The sequence below is a fragment of the Poecilia latipinna genome, unplaced genomic scaffold (genome assembly GCF_001443285.1).
Source record: "Poecilia latipinna isolate Pla-1442-1.1 unplaced genomic scaffold, P_latipinna-1.0 Scaffold1296, whole genome shotgun sequence".
NCBI classification, from domain to species: domain Eukaryota; kingdom Metazoa; phylum Chordata; class Actinopteri; order Cyprinodontiformes; family Poeciliidae; genus Poecilia; species Poecilia latipinna.
In genome coordinates, this window is record NW_015113912.1 from 82,891 (window position 1) to 101,602 (window position 18,712).

General features: G+C 35.0%; 2 protein-coding genes across 3 annotated transcripts; one reads left to right on the forward strand and one right to left on the reverse strand.

Moving 5' to 3' along the window:
- Positions 1-6,913: 6,913 nt before the first annotated feature.
- mettl6 (methyltransferase 6, methylcytidine) lies at positions 6,914-10,211 on the reverse strand. 2 transcript variants are annotated; one of them, XM_015055120.1, is made up of 6 exons: positions 10,127-10,211; positions 9,534-9,817; positions 8,873-9,007; positions 8,408-8,578; positions 7,785-7,926; positions 6,994-7,379 (listed from the first exon to the last, which is right to left on the reverse strand). In XM_015055120.1, the coding sequence occupies exons 1-6, from the start codon at positions 10,197-10,199 to the stop codon at positions 7,177-7,179; spliced, it is 1,008 nt and encodes a 335-aa protein (XP_014910606.1). In that variant the 5' UTR covers positions 10,200-10,211; the 3' UTR covers positions 6,994-7,176. The 2 variants fall into 2 exon arrangements, with proteins under 2 accessions (XP_014910607.1, XP_014910606.1); XM_015055121.1 differs by lacking the exon at positions 10,127-10,211 and having other exon boundaries at positions 6,914-7,379; positions 9,534-9,969.
- Positions 10,212-10,304: 93 nt separating this feature from the next.
- On the forward strand, positions 10,305-16,752 carry eaf1 (ELL associated factor 1). The gene is made up of 6 exons (XM_015055122.1): positions 10,305-10,430; positions 11,843-11,937; positions 12,277-12,413; positions 12,520-12,692; positions 13,172-13,393; positions 13,463-16,752. Exons 1-6 carry the CDS (start codon positions 10,328-10,330, stop codon positions 13,510-13,512), a joined length of 780 nt encoding a protein of 259 aa, XP_014910608.1. The 5' UTR covers positions 10,305-10,327; the 3' UTR covers positions 13,513-16,752.
- The last annotated feature ends 1,960 nt before the right edge of the window (positions 16,753-18,712 follow it).

Here is an 18,712-nt window from a genome sequence, read left to right on the forward strand (position 1 = left end):
ATAATAATAATAATAATAACTATAAAAATTATGTATTGTTCATTTATTCAATCAGTTAGAGGTAAGTTGTCATTGTTGAGTTGAATTGATTTGAGTCATTTCCATGTGTTTCACTTGTCAATAAAATGATCTGTACCTGTTAAACCACCTCTGACCAGCAGGGGGATCAGCGCTCACATGAAGCATCCAGAAATAAACCCCTCAGCTGGAAAGACTCGGTGCTTCATGAAGGTCCATTTGGCAATCAGAACTGTTCAGATGCTGCTCTGATATTATGAAGATTTTCCTGTTGCATTTTTTTTTTCAATACAATTCTCTAACTGTGCGGTTGCCACCTTTCCCCGTGTGCTTAAATGTGTACCACACCCATAAAGCCTCTTCTCTTAAGGTCTTAAGGTCTTCTCCTGTCTTAAGGTATTCTCCAGTCAGAATATAACTTGCTGTTTAATGGAATCATTTACAAAATTTTAATTTTGTGTTTTTATTTTATTTTTTATTTTTTTTGTAATAGTCTATAAAAGTTTTGCATCAAGAGGAACGTTTGCTTGGTTAAGGTTATTCCTGCTATTGTTAGCTTGCCATTGCTAAAGATCAATTGGATTAGTTTCATACCAATTATTATAGGTTTTATTTGTTTTATATGTCTCTGCCACTGTGCCATGGTTGTTCATGAAAAAAATATTTTACTTTCAATGGGACATTTAACTAAATAAATTTGTAACTGAAATTTGATTGGCATATAAATATTTAGGTTGGGTGAAGATGGTTTTCAAGGAAACAAAAATACAAATTAAACTCAGCCAATTTAATTCTTATTATAAGACTGAATATATAAAATGAGAGACAGGAAATTGCATAAGTATGTGTGGATTACTAGTTTGAAAAATTAAGTACTCCGAGTGGCAAAAAAATCTTGAAAAGTGTTCTTAATTGATGATTATCGTCTATATCAGGTTTCACTTCAAGTGTTTCTTCCCATGATTGCAAGCAATCACAAACCAAACATCTGAGGTAATTAATTAAAAAAAAACATATTTATATACTTTATTCTCTCATTTTAGTTATTTATGGAGCAGCTAACTAAAATATGCTATTATAATTTAATCTGTTAAACATAAAAAAAAACAGTAGACAGTAAATGTATTTCAGCAAAAGCGACTTTCAAATGGAGCAGCAAAATGGAAACAGTAGCGATGTGAAGATAGAGCAGACTCTTTGTTGGTCAGAGCGGATGCAGAAGCTTCGCTCTCAGACAGCAGAGAGTTGCTCAACATCCACCCACACACAGCCAGACCCAGTTCTACTCAGAAAGTTCACAGCTCACTATTTTTAACCTTTGCTTTTCAACCTGACGCTCATTTGATCTTCCGTGCAGAAAATGGTTGTCTTTACTGGACCTACACTGCTGCTGTTGGTGACATTGAGTCTGTTGTCTGCTGAAGAAACAGGTCAGTAAACAGGTTTTTACTCAAAATTCATCTCACACTATATTGCTGATTCAAGACAACTAGTGTCCAAATTACAAGACAAGTTATCTAAAAGTAGCTGTTGAAGAAGAATATACACAGTTTTTAAAATAAAAGTTTCAGTGAAAAGTCACATTTTAAAAATTACCAGGAAACTCTGTTGATACTAAATATTCAAAAAAAATCATTGTTTCATGCATTTATAGGTAGCACCACATGCTTTAGGAAGAGTATGGGAATTGTAGCACAGTAAAATAAAAGATTAACAACATATTAAAAGGAGGTAAAATTGTTCATTGTATCTGACAAAATATACTCAGACATTTAAAATTGAAAACCCCGAAAATCAATGTAAACTACTCCATAACTTTTTAAATCTTAATCATTCTTACAAGGATTTTATTGATTTTGCATACAAGTTTAATTAATGTGTGACCAAATGTCACTGCAAAACTAACAGGTGGAAATAATGTGAAGCATAAACCAAGTAGGTCAACATTTCTGGCTCTAGAAAAAAAGGACATCGCTAAACAAATAAGAATACCTTAGTAAGCTGCAAGGTGAATTAGAAGGTGAATCTATAACCCTGCTCTTAATTTGGGACAGACAAAACTAATATATATTTTAATATATTTTAGTAGCCCACCATAAGCAGTTTGTATTTCCTGCCTTGAACACTTTGTGAATTTGCAGTCATAAGACTGTTGAGTTTAATCTGTTTTTATGATCCACTTAAAGTTTTAACAAAGATTTTTCTCACTCAACACTTTCTGTACCCTATTTGTTGTGTTTTCAGCTTTTCATATTCCCTATAAATTACCAATCTTCTGTGCTGTGGAGTTAGGATTTTATTTTTAAATCAGCTGTAGTTGGTTTCAGTGTGGCAAAAACATTTATTTCCTTAATAAAAATGAATTTGCTTAATCCACAGCACGTTCCATGCAAATAAAGCTGCTGTTTTATTTATTTATTTAACCAAAATCTTGTGTTTGGTTGGAGAAATTGTGAAGTTTTAACTAAATTAGACCAAAAAACTTGTGATCCACTTTGAACAAAATAAATTAATCTTCAGCTTAATTTATGAAGCACCTGAACAGCAGCCACAGCTGAATCAAAGCGCTGAAAATCAGGTGAAAGAAAACATCAAATATAAGGACAAAACTAAACACAAAACAATGTAAAATAATTACAATTAAATGCAAAACATGATAAAACACAACAATAAAGCAAATCAAACCTACTGCAAACCAATAAAAGCAGAGTAAAATCAAGTCTCAGCTGGGTTTTTAGACCAGTGAGTAAAAAGAAGCTTTGAAATAGTTTTAAAAATTGACAGCAATGAAAGAAAGAGTTGACTTTATTTTATTTAATGTTATTTTTCAAAAACTACAACTGACTTTGGTCCTAAATTATTTTTTAAGTCTGGGAATTAAATTTAAGCAATAACCATTAATAACTGAAGATGAAATAACATAAATATGTGGTATTTTTACCAAAGGTAATCATGAGATAAATTTTTACACCACATTTGACGTGGTGCTGGGTTAGCAAACCAACTCAAGTTGTGTTTCCTTTTAAATCTTGGTTTAAAGTGTGGGTTAACACCAAAACTAAATTAGCACGTAGAAATCTACATTAATGTACCAGTGACATAGTTTGTTTTTTGAGCTGTGTGCTGTAAAGGTCCTCACTTCTTTTTTCCTGTGTGAATGTCAACAGTCTCTAAAGAAATGTTCATATTTTACACTGGCCACGTTAAATCATCTGTTTCTGAATTTTGTTCATGGTATTTTAGCATAGAGTTTAAACATAAGTGTTCAATATAAGTACTTGATTTTTGTTTTTGTTTGTTTATATGCTGTTTATTAGTTTATCAGGTTTTGAAACATTTTCAGCATCACAGAAATTTCTCAACACTGTGCAAATGTTCTTTAAAACTTGTTCTTTAAGAGCTTTAATGGACTTAGAGCACACAAAGTAGGTAATGCCTGATGAAACTTCTGATATCTGTTTTTATTAAAACAAATTTTTAATAAAAAATAGTTTTGTTCAAACTAAATTTTAATAATAATAATTAAAAAAACATAGTCGTGGTTGTGGAGAGTCATAGTGAGGCTGAAGGCGGAGCACATCGTAGGGTTTTTTCCTTTGCGTCGGTACAGGAATCACATTTCAGATCTTCAGGTTTAGAACAATGAGCTTCAACTCTTGTTTTTGTAGATCTATCTACTAGATCAACAGTTTTACCAGAACAAGCCTTATTGTTCTGGTAAAGCTGAGCCCTCAGGGAAATGTCACTCAGTTCCTGCGTAAATCCAACCTGAGCAGCAGATTGACTCCTGGAAGGAGAGAGGACTGGTTGTTCTGGCTACGATGTTCCAGTTGGTTAAGATCTTGTTTACCTTGTGGTTAATTGATTTATTGTTTATTATGATAAGTGTACAGATAGGCACTAACTCCCATACTTTGCTTCTGCAAAGGCAATAAACAGAACTCCTTATATGTCTAAAATCAAGTGCAAACCTTATAATTCATTCTTTCTTTTCTCATGTTGCAGAGTACTTGGTGGTTCGTTACCCTCAAAGGACCATCGAACCTTCTAGAGGATCCTCAGCCAAACTATCTTGTGAGGCAAATTATGACTTTACAAAGTGTGGAGTGGTACATGTGGTGTGGCACAGGGTAGAAGAAAACCCTGAAAAAAGCAATGAGCTGACTGATCCTGACCAGTACCTAACCACAGTCAATGAGACGATCAGTGATTACAACTGGAGACGCAGAGAAGTCGTGACGGAGATAATGAGTGTGGCAAGAAGGGACGACGGTCGATATCAGTGTAAAGCTACATGTGATAGTGGAGTGCAAGCAATGGGACATTTCATTACCATCAAGGTCATAAGTAGGTGGATCAGAAAATTGCTTTAATTAGATTAAGATAACTGGCTAAAAGAGTTTAAATCATTACTGTTGACCTGAAGTAAGACATTTTACACTTTCTGTCCAGTCTAACGCCTTGTTTTGCTCTCTGTCATATTTTCTTGCAGGTAGACCATATCCCTGAGCTGATTCTTTTCCAAAATCAGAAGATAAAATGATCATGGGTCAAAGTATGCGCCTCCGAAACATAATCTTTTGTCTTAAGGTATCCAATTAGGTCAAACTATATTTCTGTGCAGATTAACCTTTTTTCTGTTGTACTTCATTAGGTAATGTGACTGTTTCTGTCTTCCTAACCTTTAATGTGGTTGTGTGTAAGTGAAACCAGCAGAGTCATTAAAAACATTTGGTCAAAACAATCATGTTGAACTAAAAAAAAGATATGTTGCATTTTATTGAATAGCTCAAGTCATTTATGTGGAATTCATGCTTAAGTCTTTGTGATTGTTTTCTACTGAAAAGTTTTTAATAAGATGAACGTAATAAAATTTGCTTCTTGGTCAATTTTCTGAGATTTCTTTACAGTTGTGTGGTTACAATCTTTGGCTCACTCCTGGTTACTGACATATAAGGAAAGTAAGTACTTACGGACTGAGCACAAGTCTGGAGTGGAAGAAAAATCAAGCAATTTTTTTTTAGGAATTTTAAACAAAAATAGTAGCACACAATAATATATATAATTACCAACTCTCAGTCCTGTCTGACCTGGTTGGGGAAATCCTTCTGGGTGGATTTTCAGCTTTCTGTAGACTGAAAAACATCTCACTAAGTAAAATTTTAAAAAGTCAATTCATCTCGAGATGTTACCATTAAAAAATAGATCTGATTATTCCACTGAATAACTCCATCAATCATCAAAGTTTTAAAGAATTTGAAAAAATAAGCAAAATAAGATCAATCAAATGATTACTTGGAAATGTATCAGCAGGGATAATGTCAAGTTTCTTTGCACATAACAAAAGAAATGGTCATGAGGATGCTGAATGTGTTAAGAGATTTTGAAGGAAGATGGAGAAAAGTAGGTTGAATGTGAGATATTAATGTTCACAATACTTTACTCTGTAATTCATGACATCCCATCTCCATGATATAAATACATGATTCGATAAAGAAAATTATTTCTCTTAGCCATTCTGTAAATTTTAATTGTTTTGACTTGAATGTAATTTAAGTGAGCAGAGGTCTGATAATCTGTAAGTCAGAAAATGGCTACAAGGAAATAGCTGCTATCTTCAGTCAGGAAACTGAAACTGTGAAGATCTAACATAATAGTGAGTAAGAGAGTTTGAAATGAACCACTGTTACGCAAAAAAATATGCTGCAACATTTTGAAAACGTTTTTATGAGTCAGTCTATGCTGTTTGTCTTTGATGGTAGAGAAACTCTTTTGCAAAACAGAAATACTTTTTAAACTGTCTTTACTTTCAGCACATTTAAGGTGCATTTACTGTAGTTGTTCACTTCTTTCAAGAACATACTGCAGATTTTATATCCATCACAATGTTCTCTCATTTAGTGAGCAATGTGATTGTGGAAGGCCAACGAGTCAAACCACTAACGGGAAACTCCCTGGCCTGCTGGGTATCGTTGTGGAGTCCATTTGAAAGTATAATCCACAGAGATTATACTGTGTGTCCTTGCACCAAACATGCAAACTGCTTTAAAAAGCTATTTTCAAAGTGTTAAGGAACTTTTAGAAATGAATATCTCAGACAAAACATTGTCTATATTGGTGAGCATGGTCATCTCCACAAAAGGTTCTGTGGTTTGAGTCTTATATGCAAGCCTTTCAGGAAGTGGGTGCACATTGTACCTGTATGTTTTCTCATTTTCATCACAGAGAACAAAAAAGCAGCACGTTTTTTGGTGTGAAGATAATTACAGAATTAGCTGACTAAAACTGGTAAGAAACATGTCTGAAGGTATTACCTGCAACGATTTTCACAGAAATAAGTTTTTATAGTAGTTTCAAGATCTAAGTTTAAGAATGTAACATTTTATTTTTAATGCATGGATGTCATATCTGCATTTTAAATATATATTTTTTTGTTATACTGTATCTAGATGTCTTTTTTTGTTTTTTAAATAGCTAGTCACATAAAAAAGCGTGCATGTGTTTGGTGCTACTGGAAACTTTGCAGTTGCTCTTCTCATCCTGGACAGGAAACCACATTATGTTCAGGTTTAAAAACTGCTTCACAGAGAGCCCACACAGCTTCTGCTAGTGCTCTCTTATTAAAAACATTTATGGAAGTAAATATTTGTATATTAATTAGCTGTTTAATTGTTTTTATCTTTTTGGATAAAAAGAAATACAGTGGGACATTCTTGAAAACATCTCATCCCAGAAAACAGTTTGTGGATATTTTAGACCAAGGTATCTTGGCCAGTATGTTTTTCTTTGCTTTACTTTGCAGTAGAGGCTGATTAACACCAGCACACTCATCAGGTAAACATACTATCAATACATAAATAAAGGTATTTTAAAGGACCAAACTGAAATGACCCAATCTTGGTTTACAGATCATCTTCAATGGATAAAATGACAAAGATGGTTACAAAATATTTAAAAAGGGTAGAAACAAAACAGTATGTCAAAAAAATCCTCACCTGGTTCTTTATTTGCACGCTAATGAACTGAGAATTTTTGTTGTACAAAAAATTGAAATACCTCCTTGTTCAAAGAGCAAACATGGCAGGAAATCCAAGTCCCTTATTGTAGTTTCCCATTTCATTTCATTCAGCAGATATAAATTGTTTTACTGTCCACATTTCAATCTTCTTGTTTGCTCTCCTTGGAAGAATTGTGAGATAACAGTACAGAACCTTGTTGGGAATGTGTTGGTTTGATAAACTTGCTCTGAAGGAAAACTCTGGGAACACAAAGCCCCTCTTTCTTATTGACTGTCTCTCTCAGGACATATTCATTAACCACAGACTGGAAGCCCGCCTCTTCAAACAGCTTAGCCAGGAACTCTGAAAACAGTTAAGGAAAACAGATTGTGACTTTAAGAGAAATCGATCACAAAGGACTGCTTGTTATACGCTATATTTGAGAAGCGTATAACTATGCATATCCATAGTTTAATGGATATGCATTCAAACACTACATATTCACATTGTATTTGGTCAATTAGAAGAATTTTTAATGTTGATGTCACACTTCAGATTTACTTTAGAGTCCAAGATGCTAAAGCTTAAGGGCAATGGAGAAAAAAAAAAGAAGTAAGGAACTGTTGGTTAATCACAAGAATATAGGCAAAGCAGACATCAAAATAAACAGCTGTGTATTTATTCAATTTATAAATAAGAAAATTAAATACATTTTATGTCTCTTAATAGGCTGTGTTGAAGAAAATACCTAAATTGAACTTTACTGACCTTTAGAGAAGAAGTAGGACCTTGTTCCATCTTGACGGACATAGAAGTTGTCCCCCAGCTTGCTGCCAGATTTAAACCGGAGCATAGCATGATCATAGAGGCCGTAATCCCTGAACAGGACGACACCGCCAGGCTTCAGGACCTGCAAGTAAGATTCAGATCATATTAGACAGGTCCATGTTGACCAAAAGCACACAGAGAGAATTCCACCAGAAAGTCAAATGATGTTTCCAAAAATGTTGGCATGCTGTATGCAAAGTACAGAAAGGAAAAATGTGCACTTAAATGAATGTTGTACAAACTAGCCTGGGACTTTAGCTTGTTAATCTTAATGGATTAATAACAGAAAAAAACACATTAAAAACATTGAATGCAATTAATTACAGAGAAGAATGTAAACAGATGTGCCATCTAGCCTAGTGTTTAAAGAAGTCAAAGATTCTGAATTGAAAACTTTGCTAAATGCTTCAAAATTTGCCCTTATAAAACTGCTATTAATCATTATTAATTATTACAAATCCAATGCCCCATCAACAGTACAAACACAACATCTTAAACTAAAAAACCTATTTGTGTCACTATGAAACCATCAATACGTTTTGCTTGTCCATCTCTGTTTTTACCTTGCCAATGTTCTCTAAAGCCACCTTCATCTTGTCAGGATGAACGGCCGACAGGACAAAGATGAGAGTGACAACGTCGACGCTGGCCTCTGGAACATTTTCCGTCAGATGGTCTTTCGTTAAATCACACTGGAACGCACAGCAGCGCTCGGGGCGGTACAGAGGATTTTTCTGTTTCAACAACACAAAACATATTACATACACAACCTTCAACTGATGCTTGGTTTGAATTACTCTCAAGCACAAGCTTTCAAAACTAAACTGCACTCTACTGATCAGAGCTGCTGATTGTAATTAATTCAATTTTTTTGACATCAACAATCAGTCTGCTTTCACTAAATCTTGAATCATGTTTGTCAATTTTTAGTTATTGTGCATTGAAAAAACAACTAAACTGTTAAATGTAGAATTGGGCTTCTGTAATTAATCAAAAGTAATTCAAAGATTCACAGGTTGAAATCTTACTTTGACAAATTCAACAGCTCGGGGTGAGAAATCACACGCATAAACAAAGATGCTGAGGTCTTCCTCCAGCAGAGGGAAGATGCAGTTTCCGACTCCACAGCCAGCCTCCAGCAGAACCAGCTTCTGGGACTCAAACTGAAAAGACGTCAGGAAAATTACAGCAGACTGTTAAATCACAATTTATTTACTATATGCATGTGCTGATATAAGTTCAAATTATGATAAATACAAAAACTTAGAGACAGCTCCAAAAATCCAACTTTGACAATGCTGTGGAGTTTGTTGTTTCTACTGTTTCTTCAAAAATGTATTTATAGTAGTGGGGAGCATTATTATATAAATGTAAGTAAGTAAAAATCCAGATAAAAATTACAGGGACAGAAAAATTTGTGTGGCTCACTTAAATGAGCCACACACATTTTTGGTCCCATCAATTTTCTAGATGTAAAGATTTCCCTCAAAACATCTTTCAAACATACAAAACCTATCACTTAACATGCTGATGGCTGCTTACGTCTTTAAACCCTGGCATTGTGTTGTACCACATTACCGAATGCTCTCAAGCTGCCAAATTCCTGCTTTTACAGTAAGTCGCATTTGATTGTAATCAGTTGATCAAGTTTATTTGAGTACTTTTTGAGAATTGTCTCGGTCTGCTAACCTCTCTACATGCTTGGAGCTCCTCAAACTCTCTGGTGGTCCAGTGTCTGTCTTTGAAGAAATTCGTCGTATTTCTTTTGTAAAACAAGTCCCAGTTTTTTTGAGCTTCTTTTTCAAGTTTCATCTGTTTGAAGTCGGACACCAGAGACCGCTCGCTGCTCAGTCTGTCCAGCTCCTCCTGGCTTAAATGTCTGGCTGTGGATGTTGTTTGTCCGCATGGAAACGTTTCATCTTTGGATTCCAATTTTACGCTTTGTGTAAGGTCAACTTCGCACTTTTCAACTGCTGTAAGTGACATGATACATTAAAAATGATTGGGTGCCTTGTCAACAAGTAACAAAAAATTTAAAAAGCTAACATCTAGTCATTTAAAACTAGAATATAATTTGCTCAACTTTTCCACCGTTCGACGCCATCTTGTTCGTTATTTTAACTCTACCGTGTGGAGTCAAAAATAGTAATTCCTTGTCCATTTCATTGGCACCACTGTCTTGACATAGATACAACTTCTCAGTAAACATTAAATAAAATGTGAGATGACTTTAATAAATTATTACGTTGAGATTCACGTTTGTTCATTAAAAAATTACTTACAACCAATTTTCGGAAGTATTTTACAGTGGAACCAAAACCGGAAGTGCGTTGTTGTTTTGCTAATAGTTAGCATCCGCAGGCTAACTTTTTCTTTATTTGGATTCTCTGTTTAACCCAATTGAAACAGCCAGATTTAAGTCGGCACTTCAGAGGATTTGACGCAAATGTAAGTTTTTAATCATTTCAAAGACACCGTCGACCATGAATGGCAGTACCAATCCGCTGCTGGATAAAGAGGAGCATGTTTTGAAGCTCGGAGAAAGCTTCGAGAAGAGGCCAAAATCTTCTTTTCACACCATCAGATGTGAGTGTTAGAGGCGCCGCTGTGTTTGTTTACAGTCACGATCAGAAGCGACGACTGAGCCGATCATTTCTAAATAATTACAACAGTGTCATTGTTTTTGTTACAAGTATCTTAAAATTCGATTGGGACAATATGGATATACTTTAAATTCATTCCAAAGTAGTACTTGGAAATGTTTGTAGAGTTTAAAATTCTTAATTTTATTTGAGTCAGAGGTTCTTAGTCATCGACAATCAAAGGTTAATAAAGACTAGGCATAGGAAAACAGAGTACAATTACTAAACAATAAGACATTTGTATTTGAAGACTTTATTATTCTTTATTCTACGTTTTTGTACTCAGGATAGGCATACAGTAGCTATGTTTACTTCTCTATCTACTTCCAAAGAGTTGTACATTTTGCCCGAAGAACCACAAACAAAGCCACAGACGTGATAATATTATTGGTAAAAACTACAATGAAGATATCGGTTTCCGAAGTTGCTCACTTTAATGTACTTTCAGCAATCTCTGTGACTTAATCTTAGGCCCTCTCACCTGTGTCAGGTGTGGGCTGTTAGTATTACTTAGACCTGGAAACCCAAACTTTTATATTTATGAAAATCCCAGAATGTTTTTTTTAAAAATAGAACATTCAGGATTTTAGATTTTTATCATTTAAAGAGGCATGGCTGATATGCCAAGATGGTGTTACAGTGGAGGGATGAAATAACATTTTATACATTATAATAACACTTTAAATTTTATTTCAAATTCAAATTTAAGGGTGCAACAATATATAAAGACTCTAAAGTAACAGTAAACATTTCTTGCTCCCTTTAGGAAAAATAATCATAATAATTTTGAGAACATTTTGTTGCCTCTTTTGTTGTAATTGTGTATTTATTCAACCATTTTCTCCACGTTAATGCTATGTAGCATTAACGTGTAAGTGGAGTGAACTAGAGACTACCTCAGCAGTCTGTAGCCCAGTATTTGAAGCAAATCAATCAAGTTTTATTAACTGACTTCAGTTCATAAACACACGGAAAGATAAAGCATTCATTCATTAATTTATTTGAGATGTAATTAAATAACTGAGATCTCATAAGTATTGTGGAGTTAAGCGCAGTAATGCCATGCCGTTTGGCTTGGTTGCATGTATATATACCACGTTTAATGGGATAAAGTTTAATTTAATGTTTCTGACTCTAGTCAGTGCAAATATTGAGGAGTTTCTGTTAACCAGTCTTGCATATACTGAAAACAACCAGGTCATCTGTATAAATAAGCATAATATTTTTAAATTACATAATTTGGCATGAAAGCTTTTAGAGGCACCAGTACATTACCTACACAACCTAAAGATTATTATAAACATACATATTAAGAACTCGCCAGACCCGTGATTAATGCCTCGATTTCTTTTTCAGATGACTTCAAACCAGCATCTATTGACACAAGTTGTGAAGGAGAGCTGCAAGTTGGGAAAGGAGATGAAGTTACCATTACACTACCTCACATTCCAGTAAGACTCTCAGAGGAGGGTGTGGCTCAAAGCAACTTTTACATTGCCAGTTAATCCAGCTTGACAATCCCTAAAACTCCAGTTTGACATATTGAGTAATGAGTAATGTCAGTCGTTACAGTTTATCTGTTAATTATGTGGCAACTTTACTATATAAATAAGTAAAGTGTTTCTGATTTGGTTAAAATGGGAGATACTGGTCAGCAGTTTCCTTATTAGTTGAAAAATAGTCATTGAGATCCATCTGTCTGTTACATATCTCTAAAAATACTTTTACTAATAAATATGTAGTTAGGGAAAAAAAAATAACAGAAAGTTAAAATCAAACTTGTCTTCCAGGGCTCCACGCCTCCTATGACAGTATTTAAGGGAAACAAGCGACCGTATCAGAAGGACTGCGTTCTCATCATTAACCATGACACGGGTGAATTCGTCCTGGAGAAGCTCAGCAGCAGCATCCAGGTGAAGAAAACAAGGTGAGGGGAAAATGCTTTAGACTTCAAGACAAACTAAACACAGTTTTTCACAAAACAATCTTAAAGGTCTAATATTAAGTATATCTGCTGTTTGTTTATGCTGCAGGGCAGAGGGGAGCAGTAAGATCCAGGCCCGAATTGAGCAGCAGTCAGTTCGCTCCAGCCAGCCTAGCTCTCAGTTCCGGGCCCCAACCAAACCCGGAACTGGGATCAAAACCTCGCCCTCCCAAACTAAGGACAACCCCTCTCCTGAGCCGCAGCTCGATGACATCAAGAGAGGTGAGGAGGTTCAGTTATTTAGATCAAACTTACTTGAGTGCTAAACATTAAAGGGGCAGTATTATGTATTTACAAAGTGCCATGTCATAGCACAACCAAGTAACCAAGTTACCTTCAGTTGTTATACAAATTTCTATATATATTAAATATAACTTAGAAGAAAATTGACTTTGTAATTTAACATTTGACATTGAGTGGAAGCTTGGAAGCTTGTAAACTGCAGCTCAGAGGCGGCGCTAGGTTAATCGAGGCGTTTTGCACAACTGAATGGTTGCCATGGTAATTAAATGATTTCTCAAACATGTACCAAAGAATCAACTCAACACTCCAGGTAGGTTTTTGATGTGACGTGAAGCTCAAAGAAGGTAATTTTACTTAATACTGCTCCTTTAAGAGGCTAAAGATGAGCTTTAGAAGGTTTGACTTGGATCAGTTTGAAGGGGGAAGGAACCGTAAGCACGCTGACTCCATTCCGACAGAGCTGAGAGCGGAGGTGGAGGTTATAGAGCAGATGAGCAGCAGCGGCAGCAGCAGCTCCTCGGACTCAGCCAGCGCCTCGGGGAGCGGCGACGACAGCAGCAGCAGTGACGGCGAGAACGACGCACCGCGACCGCTCAGCCAGACCTCGCCCAGCCGCCTCCCTGTGGCCAACGGAGGAGTCGACCGGCAGCAGGGCAACAACCAGCTCATGAACACACTCCGTGAGTTTCTGATTACCGTTAGCTTCGAAGGGTCTCCAGGAAACAGTTTCTCATCTGTTTTCTTTGCAGGAAACGATCTTCAGCTCAGCGAGTCAGGCAGCGACAGCGACGACGACTGAACTCTTCGGGTCAGCCTCGCCTCCCTCACGCTCCTTCTTCTCATCTTCCTCTTTTCTGCCTGATCCATTTGTTTCTTTGCTGTGATAACTGACTCCATCCTTATGTTGCAGTGTGACTGTATTTTAAAAGTTTTATTTTGGTATTTTCTTATAGATGGCCACCCAGACACATTAGGAGTTTATTTTTATTAGATGTATATTTTGCTTTGGAAGAGTTTTACCTGAGAGTGATGGAAGATTATATCTAGAGCATCCATGCATATTTTAAGTACTAAAAGAAGCTAGTTTTATCAGCCAAATACTTTTATTTTTATTAAGTTTTGTTTGTATCTTAAAATTAACAAGATAAAGGTTTCAGTCGGAACCACCCACATGTTCACCCCGTATGTCAGACAAAGCTGTGGACATCCTCTCTTTATGTTGTTGTCATTAGCACTTCTTTAAGCATGAATCAAACTTATGCATTCGCTTTCTTTAAATACTAAAAAATACTGTACTGCAAAAACAGTATCAATAACCTTTTAGCTATTTTACATTTGATTCTTTAGTGGCTACTTAGCACTACATAAAACAAGAGAAAACTGAATTTTACCTGCCCTATTTTTCAAAAAAAGATTCTAATGACTTTTCATTAATTATATAGAAAGTGAGGATGTTAACAATTGGTATAAAAGCTGCTCATACAAGATCCTTACGATAATAGATGAGTAACATCTTGGACGATGTTCTTTTCCCCCGCCACAAGATGGCAGACAAGATTCAAAATTAAAACAGAAACCTGCTCAATGAAGGACATTCACTTAGTAGGTTTATTTGTAATACCAAAAAAATGGGTTCTTTCAAACTTGGTTTGGTTTCTCTGGAAGGTAATGTTATGGTTTGTTTGTGCTGGACCTTTATTTACCCTAACTGTTACTCATGTTAATCTTTCTCAAATAGCAACAGATGTAGATTAGAAAATGAAGAAAGTCAACCACTGTGTATTTGAAACTGGATAACCAAAAGAAGAAATGAAAGAGGAAAATGTTACAATTTCCAGTTCAGTTGCAGCGCAGCTCTTTTGTTGATTGCAGACGGTGTTACTATCTGAGAGCCGCGTGTACTGTGTCTACCCTTCAGCTTACAGACACATACCGATTTTCTCATTAATGTTTGATTTTATATATTATTTTTGGTCTTAATGTCAGGTACTTAAAGCATCATCTCTGTGTTTCAGAGATTTGACTTTATTAGTCAGCCCTCCTGAGCCAATCATTGAGGCAGTTATTTAAAACTATATAAGGGCTCTACATTATAGGAGACTTGAAACCAAAAAAAAGCTCATAGGATAACTTTTATTTGTTTCAGACATGTGTTGTTTGTTTGACCCAGAAATAAGGCCACAGGACCTTTAAATGCTTTACAGAATTTTAGCTTAGTAACAAAGGTAAATGTATTATACTCAGAAAATGCCAAAGAATAGAACTCGCCTAGAGAAAGACAATGAGGATTGTTGATTGTGTTCAGTTTACAGTTTTACAGTCTCTCTGTGCAAACAGTATAATTGGTTACTTTGTTGTTTTTTTAACTTAACTGCAAACATTTTTGTGTTTGGTATTATTATTTAGAGTTACTAATAAAGAAAAGTTTCAGTATTAAAATAACTAGGCCTAAGTATAAAATAGTTTTTGTGAAAGATGTCATAGAGAACAAAACTTTTTTATTATTACAGAGTGACTAATAATTACATTTGGAAAGTTGTAGAAAGTTTTAGATCACATTTAAAATGACTTTACATACAAAATAGACTGTTTTACACTTTGTCAAAAACTGACTTTATTCTGTTCTTGTGAAAATGAATGCTCCACTGCTCCAGTTCTGACCTGCATTATTGGGAGCAAAACAGCATCCAGACATACACTCCCAGCCTCTTGGTCCCAAACTTAAAGTAAACACCAGACTGGAGAAGTACAGCTAACAGAAATTTGAGTGAATATACTTTTACATCATTAAGGTTCATAATATCAGATTTCATCTCTCTCTTTTTTTTACTGTTTTATGCTCCAATTTGTCTACATTAGTTGCAGAATCATTACAAATGCATGCTGTAGCAGTAAATGACAATAAATTGGCATCTTCCCTTTTATTTAAAAGAAGCTGGAAGGTGTTTTTCGCTGGCGGTGATAAAATATAGTGTATCCTCTAATTTGCAACCCGGGGTTTTGTCTTTCTTCTTCGTGAATCACAAAACAATCCCAGTTCAGTAAGTTAAAGGATTATTCCACTTTTTTTTTTTTTCTCGACTTGGGCTTGGATATATAAGCTAGATTTATTTCTCTAATTTGTCCTCTATGGAGATTTTACTTACATTCATTGTTTTTAAATCAACCTTTTTTACGTGTGATCCTTAGGAGTAAATTCAGTTTTGGTAAAACCACAGCCAGAGTTGTATATAAAAAGTTTGCTCAAATAAATCTCGTTTGAGTTTAATTTCCCACATTTACAAAAAAAAGCCCAGGCATTATGTTGTAAATTTGCAACAAAAAAACTAAATCCATGATTAATGGAATATATTTACAAAACTAAGATGTTGTAAAGCCAAATTTATTGATTGTTCTGATGCAGTATGAGCCTGGATGTGCCCCATTTTGTTGCAAATGTCTGACTTTATAATCTCAGTAAACTTTTGAGTTTATTTTCTAACATTATGATGTCAGAAAGTATGTTAGTCTTAAAATCATTAATGTATGTCCTTAATGATTTTTTTTTTTTGCAAATTTATGACATTTCAACATTGTAGAATATCAAAATTTTTTTGTAAATGTGTAAAATTATGCCTGAAATTTTACACTTTTTTTTTCTCTTTAATTCACAATGGCTTAATGCTCATTCATATGGTTCAGTTGCCATACAAGTTATTTAGCGGAACCTGGTAGCAACTGGGATCATTTTGTGTTTGAACATCTGAAGTGACAGAAGGCAGAAAGAGAAATTAAGTATGTTTAAATTAGAAGGCTAAGCAGGTGGATGATCTCATTTGTTCTAAGCATTAAAACTTAAACAAGCTTTTTAGAAGATAAACTCATGTCACCTTCAACAAGGCTAGCATTTCGAAGATCAAAAAATGAATTTAAATAATGAATTTTGTTCTGTGTCCATATGAAACATATCAGCATCAAATATGGGTGAATGTGTTTATAGATCCAGTTTTAAGTATCTGCAACCTAACTGGACATATGCTGCATTTATTTTCTGTCTGAAGCCGAGGCTGGGAATAATCATAAATATGTAGAGCTCATTCTGAGCTGGAAAATGAGAGGCTTAGCTATTTGTTTTGGTGCTCAGTACTATGCGCAATACAAGCCTATAACTATATGTTTCTCTCCATTTTATGCATGAAAACACAAAAGGAACATGTTTACAGCTCTATGCCGAATGTAGACTGGAAATAATGACTTCCAGCTTAAACGCACATTCTTCCGTTTTCCACGACCACGGACTTAGAAAATCCAACTTCGGAGTGCAAAGAGAAAGCAAATAACCTACCTAGCTAAAGTAACTAAACAAACTAAATTGTCAACTTTCTAATATCCAAGGAAATGTTAGTGTTGCTTAGTTTATTTTTAGGCATCTGGTAAATGTGTAAGGATCGATTGTTGATTTAATGAACTCCAAAAAGAAACCAACACATTTTTTTTATTCTGTTGTTTCCCATAGAAACTGTAAAAGTGTGCAGTTGTTTTACTTACTGTGTTGTATTTGTTATTTTAGTTTTTTGTGCGTCTTGGAAATGTATTTATGTGAAATTTGGATTGTATTAAGTTTGCAAATTTCAGTAAAATAGTTTCCCACATTCACAGTGAGAATTCTGTTTCGACTGTGTCAGTGTGTGTACTGATGTATTTCCCCCCTTACAAATTTCAGTAACACTTTATTTGAAGGGGGTTGAATAAGACTGTCATGAATATTTATGACTGTTGTCATAAAGCGTCATTCGGTAAATTATGACACTTTTAATACAAAGTTGACATTATTCAAAATGTCTTTATGACAACTTGACATTAACCAGGAAATCATTACTGTTTAAACTTTACCTTTAATAACATAAAGTTACCTAATTTTTAAAGTGCAATCAGTAATACTTTTATAACAAATTTATATCAGTAATGATTTCTTGGTTAATGTCAAGTTGTCATAAAGACATTTTGAATAATGTCAACTTTGTATTAAAAGTGTCATAATTTACCAAATGAAACTTTATGACAACAGTCATAAATATTCATGAAGGCTTATTCATGTTCATGACATGTGTTTATGACAGTGTCATGACAGTCTTATTCAACCCCCTTCAAATAAAGTGTTACCCAAATTTCTTCTATTTCTTTTTTGTCACACTGAAATGTTTTAGATCATAAAACACCTTTTAAGACAACACAAACATAACCTGAGCAAATGCAAAAAGCAATTTTCATATCATTTTGATGTAATTTATTACAGGAAATATTATTCAAACCAGTATGGCCTTGTGGGAAAAAGTAATTGTTCTCCCTGATAAATCATGAATTAACTTTGATTAAACACATTATTTGGAAGGCTGAGTTTAATTTCACTAGCCTCATCCAGGCCTGATTACTCTCAGATGTATAGAATAAAGCAGGGGTGGCCAAGTCCAGTCCTCGAGAGCCACCATCCTGCAAGTTTCAGATGCATCCCTGCTTCAACACACCTGAATCAAATGACTGGCTCGTTATCAGGCCTCTGTAGAGCTGATCCCGGTCTGTTGGAGTAAGGATACTTCTAAAACTTGCAGGATGGTGGCTCTCGAGGACTGGACTTGGCCACCCCTGGAATAAAGAAATGACTTAAACAGCACCTGTTTGACAACATGAAGTAGGCTAAAAGAAAGCAGTAGATGACAAATAGTTAATGAAATCAGTCAGGAAAAGGTTACCAAGCAGTTTCTAACGTTTTAGAACTCCAGTTAGTCACGGTGGGAATCATTTTCTATATGGAAAAAAAAAAAAAAAAGACCAATGTTGAACCTTCCCAGAAGAGGCCAGCAAACTCAAACTACTCCGAGAGAGCTTCAGTGACTCATCTAGGAGGTTGCAGAAGAGCCCAGAGCATCTGAAGGGCTGCATCAATCAGAGAAGTCAAAATTACAAACCACTGCTGAGATAAAAGTTTCACATGTACAAAAAACATCTTGATGATCTAAATG